The 21,980-nt window shown below is 46.5% G+C and overlaps 1 protein-coding gene across 1 annotated transcript in view; it reads right to left on the minus strand.

Annotated features, from left to right (window-relative positions):
• The window catches only part of otp (orthopedia homeobox), a 28,916-nt gene extending 11,651 nt beyond the window's left edge, over positions 1–17,265 (minus strand). Inside the window, exons 1-3 of the mRNA XM_084592544.1 lie at positions 17,070–17,265; positions 10,193–10,395; positions 7,602–7,829 (exon numbers count right to left, since the gene is read on the minus strand). Of these exons, the coding sequence (XP_084448670.1) occupies positions 7,602–7,829; positions 10,193–10,395; positions 17,070–17,265 (627 nt within the window). The remainder of the gene's footprint in view (positions 1–7,601; positions 7,830–10,192; positions 10,396–17,069) is intronic.
• Between the last annotated feature and the right edge of the window lie 4,715 nt (positions 17,266–21,980).

Here is a 21,980-nt window from a genome sequence, read left to right on the forward strand (position 1 = left end):
GGGTAGGCTGGCTGACAGGCAGTATATGGCCGGCGGCCGTTGTCTATTGCTTATGCGGACATTTGACAACGCCTATGAAATCTTCCCAATTCTTTTCTTGTGCCTTGCTTGCTGTATGCGGCGGAGTCGATCGCCATAAACATCAATACAATGTATCAACGAGTGCGGAGAGGAAAAAAAAAAAAAAGGAGTGACTATGCACGGCAGATTGCGCATGTTTCCTCGCAGCGTTAGAACAGATATGATTGGACGTGAAGTGGTTAAGTAAGCTCTCGGCTTCAAAACCGTAGATGAGGAAAAATATTAAGCGGTCGTTTAGCTTGGCTAAGCACTGATATACATTCAGAAGTAATGTTTAGCACTCGTTTATCTAAGTTCTGATTAGTATAGCTTTGCTATGCCCCATTTTGTCTAGTTTTTCTTCTTTTTAATTTCATTATTTCAGTAGTTAGCAGCAGCACACAGCGATGAGGAAGTGACTGGCTTGGTTTAATTGAACACCCAAGTCCGACTCTGTCAGATTAGGTGAAGATGATATCCGAAGCGTAGCGAGCGTGAAACAAGGGCAGCTTGGAGTGATTAAAAAAGTCAAGCGACTGAAACGTTCGGCCAAACACGTACAAGTGCCGTGTTGTCTTTTTCGGTGATAGAATTACTGAACACGTGATACTACCAAAGCGAAAACAATTTATTTAGGGCCCTTCATTGTTCTAAGGAAGAAAATAAATTTAATGATAGGACTTTTACGCTGAGAGCAATGCCGTAGTAGAGAGTTCCGGATAATCTCCACAGCACAAGTTCTTTACCGTGCAGTGACATCGGAGAGTGCACGGTTGCATTGCGTTTCTCCTTTAGACAAATGCGAGGCCTGAATCAAAACCTGTGTCATTGCTCAGTAGCCGAGCGCCGTGAATACTGAGCCACCGCGGCGGGGAAGTCGTTCAAAAGAAGCGAAATATGTGCAAGTTGGTTCATAATTTTTGACATTAAGCGAACAAGACGGAGCATGGCACGGATGATAAAAGAATGAAAGGCTAAGAATGAAAGTTGGTCACTGACCTTCGTGACCAACTTGCATCCATATGTGAATGCAGTGGCCAATAACCTCGCCTACTGCGCATCAATACAAAAATGTATGTTGCAGTAAGAACGTTGCTTTTTTAATATCATTTGATATGACCTATTTGATTATCCTGCTCTAGCTACGCGCTCTTGAGTATTAGCTCCTTTTGTCCTTTGCTTTCTTTTCCTTTTGAAATATTGTGCATTCCGCACAAAGTGTTCACCATTTGCTCTTTGTGTTCATTCGCGTAAACGACAACAACGGGGAATTAGCTTCGGCAACGAGCCGAAAGCGCAAAGCAACAAATCGCTGATTAAGAACGGTGTGCAGCAGCTGCAGGAGCACTACGGCGAAAATGGAAGATAAATGGTAGAAGGCCATAAAAGGTCATCATGTAGTTTTCAGTTTTTGTAGCAACATGCGACTGTATTCGAGGGCCACTGAAATGTTCAAACTTAACGTTCCCAATGGGCACAGTCAATCTTGCGCATCGCATTTCAATCTGCACTCTATAAATAAGAGAACGAAGGGGGTGATTACAGTAGTTGACGAAAGCGTATACTTGGAAGGGGTAAAAGTGACGAAAAAGGCGTTCGTCTGAAATTTAACCGCCTGGGGATAAAATAAAGCCACAGTCATTTTTCTGTATTATTTTTCATACAAAAAGGTACACAAAATGACTCCGTGCACTCAATGCATAAGCGAAAAAGTCTAAGTATACTCCCGACGATGATATTACAGAGCACGCTTTGATGATAAAGCGCTTGAAATGCTTTACCTATCGAAAGTTAGGAAGTATTTTATACAATATACTTTTTTAGCTCACGCTGCTGCTGAGCGTGTGCATGAACCCGAGAAAATATTCTTCTCTACCGAAAACGTGAGAAAATTTCATATGCTTGCTCTGTAACACTGTTGCCCCAAGAGTGCAACAAAGGTCCGTGCGTATAACTGCATTTCATGCTCAGAACACAAACGCACTTCAAATTTTCTTCGGTCCGTCCGAAAGCAATAAATAGTACCAGTCATGTCGCAATGAGAGCATATGCTACTTCGCAGCCCTGTATTAACGGAGTACACTCAGTTTTGTTGAATGTGCGACTATATATTTCGCCTGCTGTCTTCCTCAAGCAGAGACAGCATGTCATCTGTTTAAACAACAAAATTAATCCTGGCATGCTCTTCTATCTTTCTAATGTTTTGATTCGCTATGAAAATAAGAAAGGACTCTTGTGCCCCCCGAGCTCCAGCCTCACCTTGCTATTTTTTCAAAGCTGGGCGCTCTCGAATGTAATCGATGAAGGAACGTGCACATAGCTAGACACAGCAAAGGGTGCAACTGAGCCTGCAAGCTGCGACGACGCGCGTGTGACAGCTCGGCGACAACTGTCAATCACGTGGAGCGGTCGATATGAGAGAGGCCACGCCCCGGCTTCCTGCGCTGCTCACAAGCGCCGGCCGATCGATGACGCCGCCCCTGGCAGGCGCCGCTTGATTCGGGCCGCTTCTTCGTCCTCGCCGAGCGTTATTTGCTCTGGGCGCTCGATTACACGCCGCTTGGCTTTGCGCCTCTGATTTGGAAACACGGCTAGCGCGCGTCCCGTCGACGCTGTACAGCGCGGCCTGCGGCGTTCTGTTTCCACGCGACTGCGCTACTCCCAGTTAATTTCACAGACGATGTGTTTCTTAATTTCTAGCACTAAGCGGTGTCTCTTTCCACTTGAGCAAGGTTATATGCGGGGCTTTTGCAGACGCTTCGCGTCAAACAGTGCAGGGGGATGCCGGTGGTCGCGCGAAGCGTGTTTACAAAATATTTTCGAAGGCAAGATACGAAAAAGAAATTGTCTAAGAGCATCAGCTTAACGACGGCGAGGGCAGGTCCCATTTTAACCATGCATTTATTGTACTTTATTTCTCAGAAGATCAAGTCCAGCCTAATTTTCTTTCATGTGCAATTTCAAGCTCGTGGGCGGGATGTTCTTTCAAAAATCAGCGCCTGTGTACAGCGCATGGAGATGGGTTTGGTTCTTTTACTGCGTATTTCACATGCCTTTGGCTCGCTGAGTTCCTATAAACTGCGTTCTTCAAATGGGTAGCATTTCTGACCTCAAGTGTTTGCCAATACATGAAATTATGACCGATAAAAGTGCTACATGTTACATAGGACTCCCTAGAAGAGAAGTGAGGTCGGCCGCACCTTTCTCGCACAAAAAAAAAAAAAGGAAGTGAGCAAAAAAGCTGCGCTTCTTGAGAGGTTTTTATTATTTGAGCCCTGAATGATTCATGAAACTTATGACAAATGCGCATATGTGCCTGAGGTTTCCCTCTGTGCAAAACGCGGCAGTTAATGGTTTCTTCATTTTAACAATAAAGCCGATATCTCCTTCATTTTACTGCACATACCTTGCCACAAAACATATTTCACCCCCATTTTAGTTTGAAATATGTAGTTGATTTTATAATCAATGCATCAATGCATCAATCGAGTAATGCACAAGGCTTATTATTCTCAGTCGAAATAAAAATAAGCATACTGTTTTAACCGCATGAAAAGGAACATGTTTGAGAAATATTAAGAATCATATGAAATAATCAAGCATCATGGTGCTGCAAAGTCTATGCTGACAGGCGTGACTTCACCTTATAAGTATAGATCTCCATCCTCGTTGCATTCCATATCACAGGCCAAACTAGTCTCGCATACCAAAAAGTAATTGAACACTGACAAGTACAGTAAAAAAAAAACCGTAATATTTTCAAATGCACTTAAAAAATGAGAAAAACCTAACGTTCTGTAAACAGAACTACAGAAATGGAAGATGGATTTGAAAGCACACTTCACGAGGGCCGTTTTTCAGACACAATACTGAAAAGCTGGCTTTCCTACAGCAACAGTCATTATAAGGAAAAGCAACATTACAGGGCAACCGCTGTCGCAGGTTAAAAGCGCCAAGGGTCGAATACCACCGCAAAAGTGAATTATAAGCTATTCGAGTACGGAACGTTGGCCTCAACAAAAAACACATCTTAGAATGCAGCAGCTCCGCCTTCTTATAAATAAAGGGTGATTCTACGAGACATAAAACTGCCTAATTATTTGAAATTTTCAATTTATATTGTTTTTGGATATATTGCGCACGTAGTACTCAATATGTCAAAAGTGCAAATATTTTTTTCCTAGGGTTGATATTAAGTGAGAAAAAGATACGAACAATATTATGCCACATAAAGACTTTTCGTACACATCACTGTGTCCTGATTTTGCAATTACTTAAGCAAGTTGAGTCATTTAAGCCATGGTTAATATATTTTGTGCAGTAAAACTACAGGTGGCAAAGAGCGCGTTAGGTGTCTTTCCACTATTATGAGGATGTTAATGCTTCCAAGGAAAAAAATAAAAAATTACCTTTTGTAAAATTCGGCCTTGTTTACGAATTATTTGCTCCGCGACCAGAAGCGACACCTTCTTCAAATTTTACGAACTAGTAAGCACTTGTGCAATAATCAAGCTCACTAACTAATTCCTATACATAATTGGCGAGCATAAGAAATATTATGCAAAATATTGCATTTGTGTCTGTGTGAGTTCCTCCGAAATATAAAATATAAACAAAAACATTCCTAACCTTGCTCAAACTTCTTCAAACAGTGCTCAAGATGTAGGCAAGACAGGATATGAAAAGATATATTGCATTATTTTGTTCCTTGCTAAGGTACGAGATCTCAAACTTCTCATTTCTCCAGCATTAGCAAAAGCACCTCAATGGCGGTCGTAAAGCAGCTTCTACTTCGCCTCTTGCTTTAAACTTCCCCTAACTGCCATGACAAACATTTTCCTCAGTGGAAGGTATGAAGTAGCTTATTTTAACAGGCAGCATCAATCTGTGACTTAAGCGCGATGAAGTGGCGCTGCTGTCGCCGAATGAATGTAACAGCTGAGAGAACGGGCCCTAATAATTCATGTGGAGAAAAGTTTATCTTTTTGCGTTGCTGTGTACTTGTGTTGTCGTCTTTTCTTACCAAAAGCCGTGAACGTCACAAAGTAACAGACGACTTAAAAGGCAATCAATGTCTAAAGCATCCACGATGTTTTCCACGTGAAAGTGTAGGCCATTGCAAATGCATGTTAACATGCTTTCCAATATATTGTTCTCTTTCCACATTCAACAAATAAATATAGCTTTTGATCGCTTTATAGGCAATAGATATAAGGTCTTAAGAAGTATCCAAGGTGAAATTATTGATGCGAAGAAGAAGATCGGCAGTAGCGCGAGAGGAGCCTTCGCACTAGGCCAGGACATTAAATAATCGTTCATCCTGTCGCCATGTTGTACCGTCTTCTTGCTCGTCACCATGTAACATTTTGGTTGGAGGTGCGGGGTAAGTCATCCCCATCCTCGGCTTGGAGCATCGACACCATCTCTAAGCCGGGACCATCGACCGACGACCCAGGGACATCGCCGAGCAGCTTCGCCCCAGCCCTTCCAGCCCAGACTCGACCAACTACCACCGCCCAGCCCCAGCCCGGATCTAAAGACAAGGAGAACAGGCAGACCAACCAGATCCGAGACGAAGGACCCGAAAGACCCGAAGGACCCTAAGAAACCGGACATGTACACGCCACCCCCGCCCAGCCGCTCGTCGCGACCTCGAGCCATCGGTCCCATGGACTCTGGTGGCGGATGGTTGAACAGCTCAGGGTAGGCGGATCACCCGAGCATCATCGTGTTCATCGTCATCGTGGTGGCAAGCGCGTGCATCATTCTCTTCTATATTTCCTTGAACATCTACACCATCACGTCACCATCGACTTCAACGAAACAATCGGGACGATCGATCGGTAGCCCCGGAAAGCGTTGCGAAGGAGAAGATCGGCAGTGGCGCAAGAGGAGCCCTCGCGCTAGGCCAGACATTAAATCATCGTTCATCCTGTGGCCATGTTGTGCTGTCTTCTTGCTTGTCACCACGTAAAAATAACTTAAATCATCATGAAAAATGTCTGCACTAATGCCATTCCTTCCTCTTCCTAACGTTTGTTGATATAGCTGTGTTTACTCTAAATCGGAATAGTTCATCGCGTATTCATACATGCTGCTTTCTGCTCTACATTTGGACACAGAAATAGCTGCACAAACTAAAAAGCCTAGAAACTAGAGTCGAAGGCAGTTCCCAATTGGCTTCATACGCTAACTGCACATCGTAGCAGACCACGTCGTCAGTGCTCCCGGCTAATTCCGATGACTGCAATCTCCACCTATAGGTATTTTGCGAGATGGCTAGTGCACATAGCCATTCTCCACAGCAAATCATATGTAGATTGTAAGTTATTATTGACGAAGACCACAAAATAAGATACTAAAGTTACAACCATGCCTGATTTATCCCTGACGCTAATGGATGGATCATTCCTTCTCGGTTCGCACTTACTTTTACCTCCCCGAAAGAATTTGCGCGAAATTTCTTTTAGGTATTTCAGAAGTACCAACATTCTGACTTTAATATGGAATGAATATGCGTTTCATCGCATGTCTTTTTTTTTTTTTTTCTGCTCTTCCGTGACAGTTTTTCAGCAGCTAATACTGCACACACATTTTTTTTTTTTACATTTTCTATTACAGTGGCAAGCATTTACCTAAAGTAGGTACCAATACAACCAAACAATTCGGTATATTCGCCATCGTTTTCTCCTTTGCGGCGCCATATGGCCGGTGAGGGGCCGACAACGGGAACTAGAAGATTTCACGCATAAGGACAGTGGGGAAGAATTATATCGAACAGTATCGGTTCTAGCCAGTTCGAAAAACCTTTCAATGTTTACGAGAAGAAAACAAAGCATCTATTTTTCAGGTTAACGCAAATTAGTCGCAATGACGAGCGAAACTTGTCAGTTTCAGCGTGGGCAGTAACTGAGGTATCCTGATAAATAACTACATTCGGTATCAAAGATCGTGCAAGGGTTGTAAGTATATAATACACAGCACTTTCAAAAATTGAACCTCCCGAAAATTTGCAATGAACTTTTCAATATCATCCTTGACAAAAACTTCATTGCTGCTTAACATATGGTAGCCTATAACCATTACACAAGAACTTGCATTTATCACTGCCTTTCAAAAGCGCCATAGTTCGCGCGTCGACTGATTTTTCGTCAATGTGTGTAGAACGCCTAGCTGCTTATATAATACCCATGCATTCGAAGTTGGCTAATTAACCATTCATTCGAAGTTGGTTAATTTATTATGTTAGCACTGAATTAGAATCATTTACAATACTAGAAGAATACAAGATGTGCATTCTTGCATGCGCGCACACACACACACACACACACACACACACACACACACACACACACACACACACACACACACACACACACACACACACACACACACACACACACACACACACACACACACACACACACACACACACACACACACACACACACACACACACACACACACACACACACACTCGCGCGCGCATACACACGCACGCACGCAGACAGGCCAAGCCGCATAGTGTTGGCGCGACGTACCTGCACCCGCGACTCCGTGAGTCCGATCCTCATGGCCAGCTCCTCGCGCATGAAGATGTCCGGGTAGTGAGTCTTGGAGAAGGAGCGCTCCAGCTCTTGCAGCTGCGCCGGCGTGAATCGGGTCCGGTGGCGTTTCTGCTTGGCCGGCTTCTCTGCGCCGTGCGACCCGCTGTGCGGAGGGTGCTGTTGCTGGGGTGGAGGCTGCCCGGCCACGGGCCCGGACGAGCCCTGCGAACACGTTCTGTGCTCGACATGTTCTGTGCTCGACTGAGATTTCGAGTCGAGCTGCGACCCCTACGTAACTGCATGCGCAATGACTAATTTCATTTATTACAGTGCCAAATAAACACCGTATTTCTGGGAATCTAAGCACCCCTCCCTCATTTTTTTTTCTATTTACATTGTAGGCATAAGGCCTCAGGAGCGAAGGACGACATGAATCTAGGCCAGAACTGAGCAGCCAATCGTCGCTTCACGTGCCACCGCCAAACGCCAAGCGGCCGTGAGCTGACCGCGCTCTTAGCGTAGCCAGAGGAAGCTGCTAGGACATGAACAATAAGGGAGAGAGGTTGGTGCCGCATAGCGGCTCCGACTACTCTTTTTTCACCAATTCGCAGGAACCGCCTTGGTCTGACGATATAGAGCTCAACATTACATTGCATATACACTATAAATAACATTACACGAACAGTAAGCACTATATAAAACAAAGCAAAAGCGTGAAGAGAAGTACCAGTGATGAGCGATGTAAATTGTTTAAATGTGTGCAAATGTGTAACTCTGTAGAGAACTGTACTAGTACAATACAAATAAGAGATATGGATAAACAAGGACATAAGAACAAAAACAAGCTTGTTATCAGTATACACAGCAAAGTAAATAACAAAGCTCTTGACTCATCAATAGAAAAAAAAAATAGTAATATGGTTGGTTGGTTTGTGGAGTTTACCGTCCCAAAGCAACTCAAGCTATGAGAGACGCCGTAGGGGAGGACTCCAGAAATTTCGACCACCTGGGGTTCTTTAACATGCACTGACATCGCACAGCACACGGGCGCCTTGCTTTTTGCCTCCATCGAAAAGCGGCCGCCGAGGCCGGGATTCGATCCCTCGTCCTTGGGAACAGTAGTCGAGCGCCGTAACCACTGCGCCACCGCGGTGGAGTAAAAATAGTAATTCAGTTCAGTTCAGTCGTTCAGTCGTGTCCGACTCTTCGTGACCCTATGGACCATATCACGCCACGTTTTCCGATCTCTCACTATCTTCCTAACATCACATAACTTCACCTGCAGCGCCTCGAGGATGCCATCTAACCATCGCGTTCGCTGCCTACCCCTTCTCCGGTGACCCTCAACCTTTCCCAACATCCAATCTTTCTCCAGCGACTCCTCTTTTCTCATCAGATGACCAAAGTAGCTGAGCTTTAACTTTAGAACTTGACCGTCCAATGAGCAGTCAGGACTTATGGTCGACAATATCGACTGAATAGTAATAATAACGTTGCAAAACCACCAAAAGCAAATAATCAAGATTAATGCACTCACTCACAGAGGTATGAACACCGTTCGCTAGGCCATACGTACTAAATTAGTAGTTCCCAAGGGTGCCACTGTTCTCAGGGAATGTTATAAATGCCACCTTTTTGCAAGCAAGAGAGCGTGCCCAAGGCCACCAAGCGCGCTTGCTCACTCTACAGGCGTCAATCCAGAGTTGTTGAAGTTCTGAGGTGGCGCGGCGTACACGGCGTTATTAAAGTCACTTGAACGTGTTCAATGTCACTATAGGCTTGATCTTCGGCTTCATGCGTTGCTGTGTTCCGACACTACATGACAGATGGTGGCACCGAACGCCGAAAACCGGCCAAAAGCGACTCCCGTAACTCCATCAGCCTGTTGTCACGTGTACCTGGTACAGGCGGCGCACGGCGGGTTTCACATTCATCGCGGGCCCGGGTTGTTTGGTTTGGAGTCAATTGTTTGAGAGCCGTAACGGAGGTTAGAACGAGTTTGTAGAGGACTGCCTACAGCTTGGAATTTAGGCGAACTGTAGTCTCGTTTGCCAGACATGCTTGTAAAATAAATTATTAGTTCTTGGGCCCGTCTCACCGCGAAAAAGCAGGGGGGGGGGGGGGGGGGGGGTCATTTTAAATTCTCTGAAAAGGGTATATACAATAATATACAATAATACAAGAAAAGGGTATATACAACAATAAAAGAAGATGGAGAGTGCCCCAAACCGCCGTCGAATCTTCGTAGCGCGGCGTGCGAATACACTTTATTCTTCCTAACCCTTCCGACTTCCCCTCCTACTTCTACCAGCCCGATGCAGGCAGTGGGAACGTCGGTTTCACTGGCAGCAAACAGGCCCACGCTTCCCTCTTAAGTGAAAGAACAGACAGGAACACATATATTGTGCATATACTGAGAGATGCATATATATACAGTATATCCCCATTGAATTTAAGAACAGCAGTCCAATGCATTGTGCGCCCCGGAACGTCAGTATATGTTGTGCAAATATCATTATCTTTAGAACATTTCGGGACACCAGCCGCGAGAACTGATGATGTCGAAATTCCCTCCCGCGCCTCACCGAGTGTTGCTGCGGCTGCTGGTGATGCTGAGGCGGCTGCTGAAGGTGCCCTGGCAGGCCCATGGAGTGCGGGTTGGCCTGCACAGGCGCCACGGCTGACCCCAGGGGCCGCGTAGCGGCCTCTAGCACTTGCAGTGTCGCGTGACCTTGTGAAGGAGGCTCCACCGCTGGTTTCAGTGTCTCCAGGTCGGCCGCCTTGACGGCTGCGCAAAGAAAAAGTTGACAAGCTGAGGCAGGGTCTAGGTCGCTTCTTACGACGCATTCATACTCTAGCGCTCTAAATAAAATATTCCAATCTACTGCGTTGTCTAAAGTAAATGTAAGTGCCCAACGCAAAACAGAAGAGGCACCGCTCTGTTCACGACGGTTCATAGATTGTGGGATCCGCAGTAGCAAGGAACGTGCCACTTGCCTTCGCCCGCATGATTTCTTCGAGCGAGGCGCTGCCTAAAGAGGCTCCGCCAACATCCGCTTTTCTTGCCTCGGCAGCGCTCGACTTTTTTTTTTTTTTTTTTTTTTTTTGCGTTTTGATGCTTCAAGTGATATAGGTTCACGTTAAGCCGCTTTTTATTAGAGCGTTATCTCTACTTTTCCCATACACAAACCTCAAGGTCCGTGGATGGTGCACGTTTCACTTTGAACTCTCGCACTGTCCGGTAATCATAATCGCTTTCATAGTTACAACTGCAAAACGCTTTCGCTCTGCAGTGAACATCGTCGACTTGATGAAGTCCAATCAGCGCCGCTCCTTCATTAAACCTAGGTAAATACGCCATTACACATAAGCCATCTCGCTATAGACAGAGACCGCAGCCGTGCCATACAGGATGCCGAGATCATCGAACAACGAGAAGCCAGACTAGCCCGTGGCCGAGAAGCTTGAGCGGAAGTGGGCCAAGGTCGAAGCGGCTGCAGCGACTGCGGCTGCTGCCGATGGCTTACGGCTAAGCGTTATGGGAAGTCTACGCCTGCATGCTTCTGAATGACGCATTTTCGGTTGCACCTTGTTTTTAAGCCGGTCGGGAAATCACCTCGGGATGCGCGAATAGGTTGAAAAAAATCATCATGTTGTTTTTGAAGGCCGAGTGCCGACTAAAATGCGCGTCATGCTAACCACTAACCTGCAGGTTAGTGGTAGACTAAAATGACCCCAGCATCGCGGAGTGTTGATTTCAACTCGAGCGCGCTTCCGTTCCTCGTGGTTTTTAGCCTGCACCATCCTTGGCTTGTCATGTGCACGTCTCAGGTGCAATGCTCCTTACCGCGGCAGACATGGCGCCAATGGTAGTTGGCACGCCAGACGACAAACTGCCTCGGCGACGGGCAACCACGCGAGGGGCGGCTACTCAAAGACATTGTGATGCGTGCAGAGTCCTATACCCAATGCAGCGGGGGCGGATGCGGTCAATGAGGCCTGAGGGTCAAGGGGGCTGTTCGCGGAATCGTTGGCGGTCCGGGGGGGAGAGGGGCAATGGGTCACTGGACTCCCGAAGCCGCCGCACCTCATGTCGCGACGCTCTGGCACCATGCGTGAATGGACGGAGTGGGCTGAGAGGGTTGCTCCCGACCGCGGCAGTTAAGGAGTATGCTTCCCGTGCGTCCGTTTTTACGCTTTGAGGGTGACGATGAGCCGCCTCGTTTACCCGGGGCGTTATTTTCTTTTTACGTGGACACGAATCTGTTTTTGAAACTTGGCACGGCGCCTGTCTCCGTCTTGCTCACCGACGGATTCCTTTACATGAGCTGCTTCGCGGATTTTCTGGAGAAAGGAGGTGTGCGTCCGTCTAGGCTGCCTCCATACCTTCGCCTCCGCAAAAGCAGCGTGGATCATCGAGGCACCTACGTCCGTTCGCTGGAGGCTGACGTACGTTGTTGGACTGTAAAATATGACGTTGCGCCTATATATACACGGTATGAAAGTAACTGAGTGCTAAGCAAATAACGTACTACAAAAACAAAGCGATGGGTCATTACTCGCTCATGTGGATGCACCCCTTTCCAACGATTTACTATTAAAATGGTTTTATAAACTCCGCACCATACTACACGGGAACATGCCTTTCTTTTTTTTATTGTTACAGGCGGCCGTCGTCGCCGTCAGGAACTTTCCCTAATTATTCTTAGCTTATTCTTCCGATGGTTTCATACGATGGACCGTCCTTTATGAGGTCAAGAATAAGCACGGAATGGCTCGCACATTCAGAACACTGTGAAGAGAGGGAGAGGGGTAATTCTCGCTCTCCGTCTATGGAGGAAGCACACATCCCGGACATAATCGAAATGGCGCAAAAGACGATCTCCCGTTGATTGAAGCTTACTAACACAAGAAAAGAGGAAGCAGTAGCGGAGATGGAGAGGCGACGAGTGTTAAGTAAGCGAGGTACTTCCACGAAAACTACACTAATAGATAGCAGCGGGGCAAACTTCCGACAGCAAATGCGAGAAATTGAAACAATAACATAACAAAAACAAACCCAACACGAAAGATGACAAAAAGCATGTATATTACAGGAGCTTGCCCCTCAATATATATATATCTATATATATATATATATATATATATATATATATATATATGGATAGCGGTGGAAGAGGGGAAGGGCGTAAACGTATGAGAAGGGTCGGTGGTGGCGGTGAGACGGTTGTGACTGAAGTCTCGCGAGCTTGCCTCTGGCATATAGATGGATTTCAGGCATGCATGGAAGTGATGAAATAAACTGCCCAGCTCGGCAGCGGGACATATATGTCGTCCTTGGGCACCGAGTCAGACATGCAACCACTAGGCGACGCAGGGGCATTCGGACGGCTTGGTAAAGAGGGACTTTTATGTGTCGGTTGGTCTTTCACATAACGGGGCAGCTTGCAAATCCCTTCTATGTACGTTCAAGCTGACATGCATCATGTGAGATTCAAATTAAGAGAGTAGTGATTTAGGTAGTAGCAGGAGCATGAACGGGAACATAAATCAGAAAATGGGACCGCACGTTGAAGCCATCACCGCGGTCGCATCACGGCCTTGAAATAAATAAGTATCTATGTATTAGGGTCGAACATCACAATATATAGAAACATGTGACTCATATTGTCACGGTGTGAAGTCTGTGATCAGAAGTCACCGCGGGACACAGGAGTAACAGAAGTCACAGTGCGGCAGGAAACTAGCAGGCCCGCTTCGACAGAAGAACTTCAGTTTCTTCGCCTCGAGGAGACGAACGTCGGTTTCTTCGCCTCGAGGAGGCACACGCTCGCGATCAGCACAGAGGGAAGATAAAGAATGCAGCGTGTCAATATTACTTAGCTCAGTATATTGGCAAACTAAAATCTGGAGAGCTGCGCTGAAATTTCGCAATATACAGAGTATCGTAATCGTCGGCCAATCTTTAGTGCTGGACCGGGACGCTCTGCGTCTGTCGATATACTTTCGCTGTTCGACCTGCCACCGTTAGTGTTCGTGCACTAAGCATTAGCAGCTATTTGTTAGCACTGATGGTTTGAGTTCCACACCGGGCTATTTGCTGTGGCAAAGCTTTTCTGCGCTCAAAACACACCCGCCGTCCATGCAAAGCATCACTGTAATTACTGGAAGATGACGGAGAAGAAGCCTTGGGTGGCGCAGGGGTTACGGCTCTCCACTGCTGTGCCCAAGGACGCGGAATCGAATCCCGGTCACGGCAGCCGCTTTTCGCTGGAGGCGAAAAGCAAGGCGCCCGTGTGCTGTGCGATGTCAGTGCACGTTAAGGAACCCCAGGCAGTCGAAATGTTCGGAGTCTGTCTCCCATTGCCTGAGTCACTTCGAAACGTTAAACCCCATAAAACCAAACCAAAGCAAACAGTGAAGTCGCTTGCACGTGGTTTGTGGAAGCAATGAAGAATTTGTTACTTAAGGCTCCGTTTTTGCTCGCTTGATATGTGTGCAACTGAATGCTGGTTCGCTTTTGGTTTGTTTTGCGAAGTTTAATGTCCCAAAACGACTGAAGCTTTGAGGGGAGCCATACTGAACGGGATCGGATAATTTTGACTGATGTCATTCTGAGTGCACAGGGCCTTGCTTTTCGCCTCCATCGAAACGTGGCTGCCGCGGCGATCGAAGCCAGATCTCTCACCTCATGCATAGTCTAGCGCTATAAGAACTGAGCTGTTCCGTCGAGGCTCTAGTGCAAAATGTACATTACATCCACTCCTATAACAAGCATAAGCGTAGATTCCTATAGAAAGATTGCGTGGGCCTCAAATATTTAAAGCTCATTCCCCAACCTGTGCACGAAGCGGACGTGGATGTAACATGTATACCTTTCGCCTGTTGATCACATTTCGAAAGTTTCCAAGACGTATGCGGCTAAAAATTTGTATTATATACTCGTATAACACACACCTCCGCATAGCATCGTTTAGAAGCACTGTACAACGTTCATTGTTGAGCTTTCCTGACACGATGCGATGCCGCATTTTAAAGTTTCGATATTTATTTCTATACGTCCATTGTCTACTTTTACTTTTTTTTTCATGTAGGATATCAGTGCCCCCGTGCGGTAATTCTTTCAGAAAGTATGACACTCGCGCTTTCTTTCATGGAAATTTGCCAAAAGTTATAGTATTCCTTTCTTTCTCTCCTATGTATAGAAAGACATCGCATATAAGTCAATGCGCTTGTTTTTTTTTTAATCCTCGTCACAGACAAATACTTTAACGGTTTGTTTTCCGTGCTCGTGTGCATTATATTTGTCTCGGGTCGCATGCAACAAGCAATCCACCGGATCCTATCACATGGAATCATAAGCTCTCCGTGTCATCATTCCATGGCTGATATTGAAACACTACACCTGTTTCAGTCGCGCATACGCTGGTTGGATCGTATACTTGTTCAAAAACCATTACTTAACAAGTTTCACGCTATCCGAGTCAGGTGAAATCAATTTTTTTTTTTTGTCTTGGTACGTCACGTCCATGCCTGTTCAGAAAAACAAACGCATCAAAATGTTTTGTGTTAACTATATACACCAGCGTAATTAAGGTGCCTCCATTACGGCCATATATTAGCTGTACTACGCTCCAGAAGAATGAAATAAGCCAGCTTTCTGCTGTCCTTTGTTGAGAGGCGATTCATAAACTGCGATGAGAATATATGTTCGCTTTTATGAGTACTCCAGGAGCTTTTGCGAGCGTAACAAACCGAACACGTCTTGCTGTATTTTATTATTTTTGCTATCCAATGATTTAAATCTGATTTAAACACCTCCTCTTTCAGAAAAAAAAAAAGAAAAAAGAAAAGAAGCTATATTGCTCTCTCGTAACATGCGGTACCTATTCCGTGTTGAAAATCACTGCTAGGGCTTCTGCATTAAGTGAGAAGAGGGCAAAGCTGATTCTCGAGCTATCATGATTAATCGCCAATTCTCAATACAAGTAAGCTTTTTCTATTTTTCAAATCATAAAAACTGGAATCTGGCCACCGAAAACTCGCTCATGCTGCGTTCTGCCAGGGCGGCATTATAACTGTTTACTTTCTTCCCTTTGCTAACCTGAAATATATCTCAAAGTGCAATGCGTTTAACTAAAACCCTCTGCCATTCTGACCGGCTTCAGAAACTCTATTATGCTTCCAGAGATGCCCGGCGCCTGTCGCCACCGGGACATAATGAGCTTTGTCTGGCGCTTATTTTTTGCTTCGAGTCTTTCGCCGCTATTTGGAAAAGGAGTAAGGGGAGGGAAAGAACGCCTGCCCTAACCAATGAGTGGAAGCGGAGAGGCCGTTGCCACGGCTACGCTGGCTCCGTCGCTGTGGCAACAAGCGAAGCGAGAGGAATGGTAAAGATAAAGAAAAGCCGTGACGTCACGGACTCCACCCACGGAGACACGAGGCAGCGGTGGCGGTCGGAGGAACGGACGGCGCTGGAACTTGCCACCAGGCAAGCAACGCCGGTTGACGTGCGATGTAGTGCGATTGCGTGGACAATCATCCCCTGAGCGTTGGTTGCTTTCGAGTTCCTTTACTGCGATTTTGAAGTTTATCCAGCTTGTTCCACGCTGCAACGTGGCGTATATATTATTATTATTATTTTTTCTTTTTTTTTTTTTTTTTTTTTTTTACTACAGGTGGTGCTTAGCGTAGACAGCTGTTCAAGACATGCCCGCCAATAACAGTCGACAAGGCAGAATGCTAAACGCTCTCTTGCAGTATTGCGGAGGGCATACATAAGATTATTCGTTTGCACACGTCATTCAGGATAAGAGAGCAAAATTTATGGCCGTGCAACTAAGCGAAAACGATGTTGCGCCTGCAAATAAGTATTCTTTAAGCAATTGCTTTGTTTACACCATGGTTCACTTTTTCCCCGTTTAAAATTTTAGCTGCTCTGGTCCATCCCGTTTATTACCAATTGTGTAGTTGCCAACAGACTTACTGATACATGATGGAAAATAGCGCGAAAGTACACGAAGTACGGACTCCGTGTCTTACTTCCTTCCATCCTTCGTGTACTTCCGCGCTATTTTCCATCATGAATGTTAACCAACTCGCCAAACTTTCGGCATGACTTACTGATAATTATACATTTTGTATAACACACCAAATGCGATTATTAAATATATAAAGCGATCTGATTTGGCGCGATGTCATTAGACATTTGAGGCTCTTCTTCGACCATTTACCTTTGTGCAGTAGAAATTCAAAGATGAAACTATTTCTCAAGATGTAACAGTTCCGATCCCATTGCAGAGGAGGACGAGGAAGGGCTTGTTAGATAAGAAAGAAACCAATTATAATCGAAGCAAAGGATGACATATGGGTGTTTCCTGTGACATGATGTTATGTCATGCTGTGCAATGCTATGATATGCCCTGTGCGTTCTCTCACAGGCAGATGAATAGAAGGGCTCACCTTCGTGCGTCTGCTGCTGCAGTCCCGCGTTGTACGAGTACGTCTTGAGCAGGTGGAGGCTGAGCTCGAGGGCCCGTTGACGGCCCCCGTGCAGGTCGGCCATGGGGCTGCGCATCTGCAGCGGCTCTGCTGCGGCGGCGACCGGGGCGGAGGCGGCTGCGGGCTGATGGTGGTACAAGGCCCGCCTCACGTCCATCGGGCAAACGCTGCAGCGGGAACAACATGAGCGCCGTCAAGGACACGCCTCGAGTCAAAAGGAACGTGGATGGCATCGATGAGCAAAGTGTGATCGAGATGAAAATGTCGGGAACGTACAGTGTAATTTAGGATGCAGTTTTTAATTCGCAGGGATTTCCGAAAGCTTGTCTACACTTCTAGTACAACACGCTGTGAAAATTCAATGCATTCAGGATCTCCAAGGCAGCATTGTGTACTCCGCTAGAACACATGCAGCTACATGGCTACAGGTGATCCAGAGGTTTAACAGAAATATTGCGAAGTGGTTATTCAAACAAGTGCACGTGTACTCAAGCTACGCCCATGTATCTGTTAATACAGACAAAACGAGGACGTCATGTAGCGGAGAAACTTCAAGGGCACTTTTTACATGGGCCTGAAAGTGCGAGTCGAGTTCAGGGGTTGGAATGAGTGGACTCGACCCTACAGAATTTACATGAACGCCCTTCAACTATGCTGCAATTGCGGCGGCGCCTCGTGTCGAGCCGAAAAACGAGGTGACGATGGTAACACTCTTCTCTTCTTCCTGTTTGCTCCCGCGAGCTCTCTCTCCCTCCCTTCCCGTTCCTTGGTTTCTATTTTCCACTCGATCACCGCAGAAATAATTTGGCGTACCTTTGTATTGTCATGTCATAAAAAATTGATGTTTTGCCATGATTACGATTTCTAATGGCATTTGTTATGCCGCGAATGGCAACTATTTACATTGTGACCTATTATAAACAAAATCCATGAAACTGTCCCGAACATGCCTTATGAGATGAAAGCGGAAAATAATAATAATAATAATAATAATAATAATAATAATAATAATAATAATAATAATAATAATAATAATAATAATAATAATAATAATAATAATAATAATAATAATAATTGGTTTACAGGAAGGGAAAGGCGCAGTATCTCTCACACTTGATCTGTGGACACCTGAACCGCGCCGTAAGGGAAGGGATGAAAGTGGGAGTTAAAGTGGAGGAGCAGCCGTAGTGGAGGGTTACGGAGTAATTTCGACCACCTGGGGATCTTGTTGTTGTTGTTACGAACTTTATTTTTCCACCGATGTAGGAGGCCCCCTACTCCCCGCCCCCGGCACGCAGGCCTATGGGACGGAGGCCGGGGCCTCCGCGACTAAAGACAGGCGAAGTGACAGTGTTTCTTCGCGGCTTCAGCCGCCAGGCGGACAGCTTGCTGCTGGTTGGCGGGGGACTCGCTCCGCAGTAGCAGTTCCCAGGCTTCTCTACTGTTTATGTTTTCCTTGGCGCCAGGGGAATCAAGGCATTGCCAGATTATGTGATCAAGAGTACCCCTTTCTCCGCAGGTTTCGCATCTATCGTCCGCCTTTTCCTCCACTTGCGTGTGGAAAAGCCAGACGGGACTTGGGAAATTCCCAGCTTGCAGGCGCCGCCAAGCGACGGCCTCCTTGTTAGTTAGCGTTCGGTCCGGTGGTGGCAGGGACCTTCTGCTAAGTCTGTAGTGTTCTAAAATTTCCTTATAAGTTTGCAGCCTCTCGTCCATCCCATCGCAATCAGGCGGCTCTACGGCTGCCCGGAAGTAGAGAGCTCGGGCTAGCTCGTGCGCCGCCTCGTTGCCGGGGACGGACTCGTGCGCGGGGGTCCAAATAATTCGAATCTTTCTTTCAAGTTTTCTTTTCTCTAAAATTTTGGCTGCCTCCGTCGAGACCCTCCCTTTTCCAAAGTTCCAGACAGCTGTTTTGCTGTCACTAATAACTATGCTGGCTTCCGTTCCAACGCAAGCGAGCGCTATTGCAACTTCTTCAGCCGTGTCTACATTTCGGCTTCTAACGGACGCGGCGGCGGCGGGCACGCCGCGGCCGTTGACGACCACAGCCACCGCCGCCCCCGACTTCCCGCTAGCCGCGTCCACGTAGGCGACCTCCCCCGGCTTCATTTTCCCCGCTTTCTTTGCGAGCGTCTCGGCCCTCTTTTGTCTCCTCTCCTTGTTGTACGTAGGGTGCATGTTTTTAGGTAGGGGGGGCACTATTATATATTCGCGACACTCTCGTGGAATGTCTACTGTGTGGCTTGTTCCTCTATCTGACTGCAGTCCCACCCAGCCGAGGATGGTTCTGCCCGTGGTGGTTCTGCTTAATCTTTCTAGTTGCGCCATGCGCACAGCCTCCGCTAGTTCCGTCCAGTTGTTGTGCACCCCCATTTCGAGGAGGCGTTCAGTCGAGGTCGAGATGGGTAGTCCCAGAGCCCTCTTCGCGCATCGTCTGATGAGTGCGTCTATTCTCTGCCTTTCGTCTGATCTAATGTTTAGGAATGGTGTGGCGTAACATATGCGGCTAGTGATGTAAGCCTGCATTAGTTTCAGGAGGCTTCGTTCCTTAAGGCCCCGACCCTTTAGTGCGATTCTCCTGAACAGACCCGTGACTTGCGTGGCGTACGCGTTCAGTTTCTTTACCGTTGTATCGTTGTACCCATCTGCTTGTAGAAACAGCCCCAAGATCCTAATTTGTTCGACTTTTGGCACTATTTGGCCGTCTACTGTTACGCTGATGTTTATCTGGCGTTTACACCTGAGCGCCTTCGGGTTGTATATAAACAGTTCCGATTTTTGTGGAGAGCACGAGAGGCCCCTTTCGGCCGCGTAGGACACGACGGTGTCCGCCGCCGCTTGCAAGCGCTCCTCGATGCTCGCGTCACTCCCCTGGGTAGCCCACAGGTTGACGTCGTCCGCGTACATACTGAATTTCAAGTTTTCCACTTTCCTCAGTTCTGCCGGGAGGTTTCGCATGGCAACATTAAAGAGGAACGGGGACAGCACCGAACCCTGTGGCGTACCCCTGCTTCCTAGTTTGACGGTGGAGGATTCAATGTCCTGAAACTTTATCTTTATCGTTCTACCCGACAGGAAGTCTTTTACGTAGTCGTACGTTTTCTTTCCGACCCCCAATTCTTGGAGACCAGAAAGAATTGCCGCGTGTTTTACGTTATCGAACGCCTTTGTCAGGTCTAGACCTAGTAGTACCCTCGCGTCCCTGGTTTCGCTTTCTATGATATCGTGTCTCAAGCGGAGCATTACGTCCTGTGTGCACAGGCCGGGCCGGAACCCAACCATTTCGTGTGGCCACAGGTCGTTAAGCTCCATGAAACGCGTTAGTCGCGTTTGGACTACCCGCTCCATCAATTTCCCTATACAGGATGTTAGAGAGATTGGTCGTAAGTTCTCTAGTTTAGGGTGTTTGCCTGGCTTCGGTATCAAAATTACGTTTGCCGTCTTCCACTGTTGTGGGAGGCGGCCTCTGTCCCATACGATTCTCATGTACTTGGTGAGCGCGCGGATGGAATTATCGTCCAAATTTCGGAGAACCTTGTTTGTGATTCCGTCTGGGCCGGGAGCCGATTTTGTTTTTAGGCCTAATATTTCGGCGCGAACCTCCGCCTCCGTGATCGGCGCGTCTAGGGCCTCGTTTAAGGGTCCTTCGTAATCCGGCAGGGGTAAGGTTTGCGTGTCGCCTACGTACATGTTAATTAGTTTCGCCATGAGTTCCCCGTCCGACCTGGGGATCTTTAACGTGCACTGACATCACGCAGCACACGGACGCCAATTCGTTTCGCCTCCATCGAAACGCAGCCGCCGTGGTCGGGATCGAACCTGGGTACTCCGGCACAGTAGTCGGGCGTCTTACCACTGCACCACCCCGGAAGCGGAAAACTGTGTCGCCTTTTTTTCCTCGCAGTAGTAAAGTTCTTGGCAGAAGGGGACGTAAGCAACGCTATTTTGACACATAAAAATGAAATGATGTAATTCGTGATCAAGATATTTTGGATTCAAAAAATTTACAGCCGATTTGAGTACTCACTCAAATGCGAAGTAGGTGCGCAGCACTGCTTACCACTTTTATATATATATATATATATATATATATATATATATATATATATATATATATATATATATATATATATATATATATATATATATATATCGTTTCTATACATTTTACAGCTTGTTATGGTTCGTTCCGCTTTGATATAAAGCGTTCTCATGTATCAGAGGATTCAACACTGTACATTTTTTTTACACTAAATTATTTTACAGGAAACGAAAGGCGCAGTGTCTGTCAGGGAAAGAAGGAAGGTGGGAATGAAAGCAGAAAGAGAGAAAGAGATGCCAAAGTGTATAGGGCTTCGAATTTCCACAGCCTGGCGATCTTTAACGTGCACTGACCTCGCACAGCACACGGATGACTCTTCGTTTCGCTTCCATCAAAACGCAGCAGCCGCAGGTCGAGGTCTAATCCGGGTACTCCGGTACAGCAGTCGGGCGTCTTAATCACTGCGCCACCGCAGCGGGGTCATTGTTTATTATTTTATTATTATTATTATTTTTTTTTATTTTAATGCAGATAACCGAACACAGTTTTGTGATCTGCATGGGCCCCGGCGTCCACAACTGACATGCCCGCGCTACATCTGTGACCGCTCCGCCTCTTCTTTAGTTAAAACGCCTGAAGCACACGGAAAAGTATAAATTAGTTTATAGGAAAGGAAAGGCTCAGTATCTGGCACACTTGTTGCTGTGGACACCATAACGGCGCCGTAAGGGAAGGAAAAAGGAAAGGTGGTGGAAGGGAAAGCGGAAAGAAAGAAAAGGGTGCCTGCGGAGTAATTTCGACCACCTGAGGATCTTTAACGTGCACCGACA

The sequence above is a fragment of the Amblyomma maculatum genome, chromosome 2 (genome assembly GCF_055883805.1).
Source record: "Amblyomma maculatum isolate TAMU_Amacu chromosome 2, ASM5588380v1, whole genome shotgun sequence".
Classification (NCBI taxonomy): domain Eukaryota; kingdom Metazoa; phylum Arthropoda; class Arachnida; order Ixodida; family Ixodidae; genus Amblyomma; species Amblyomma maculatum.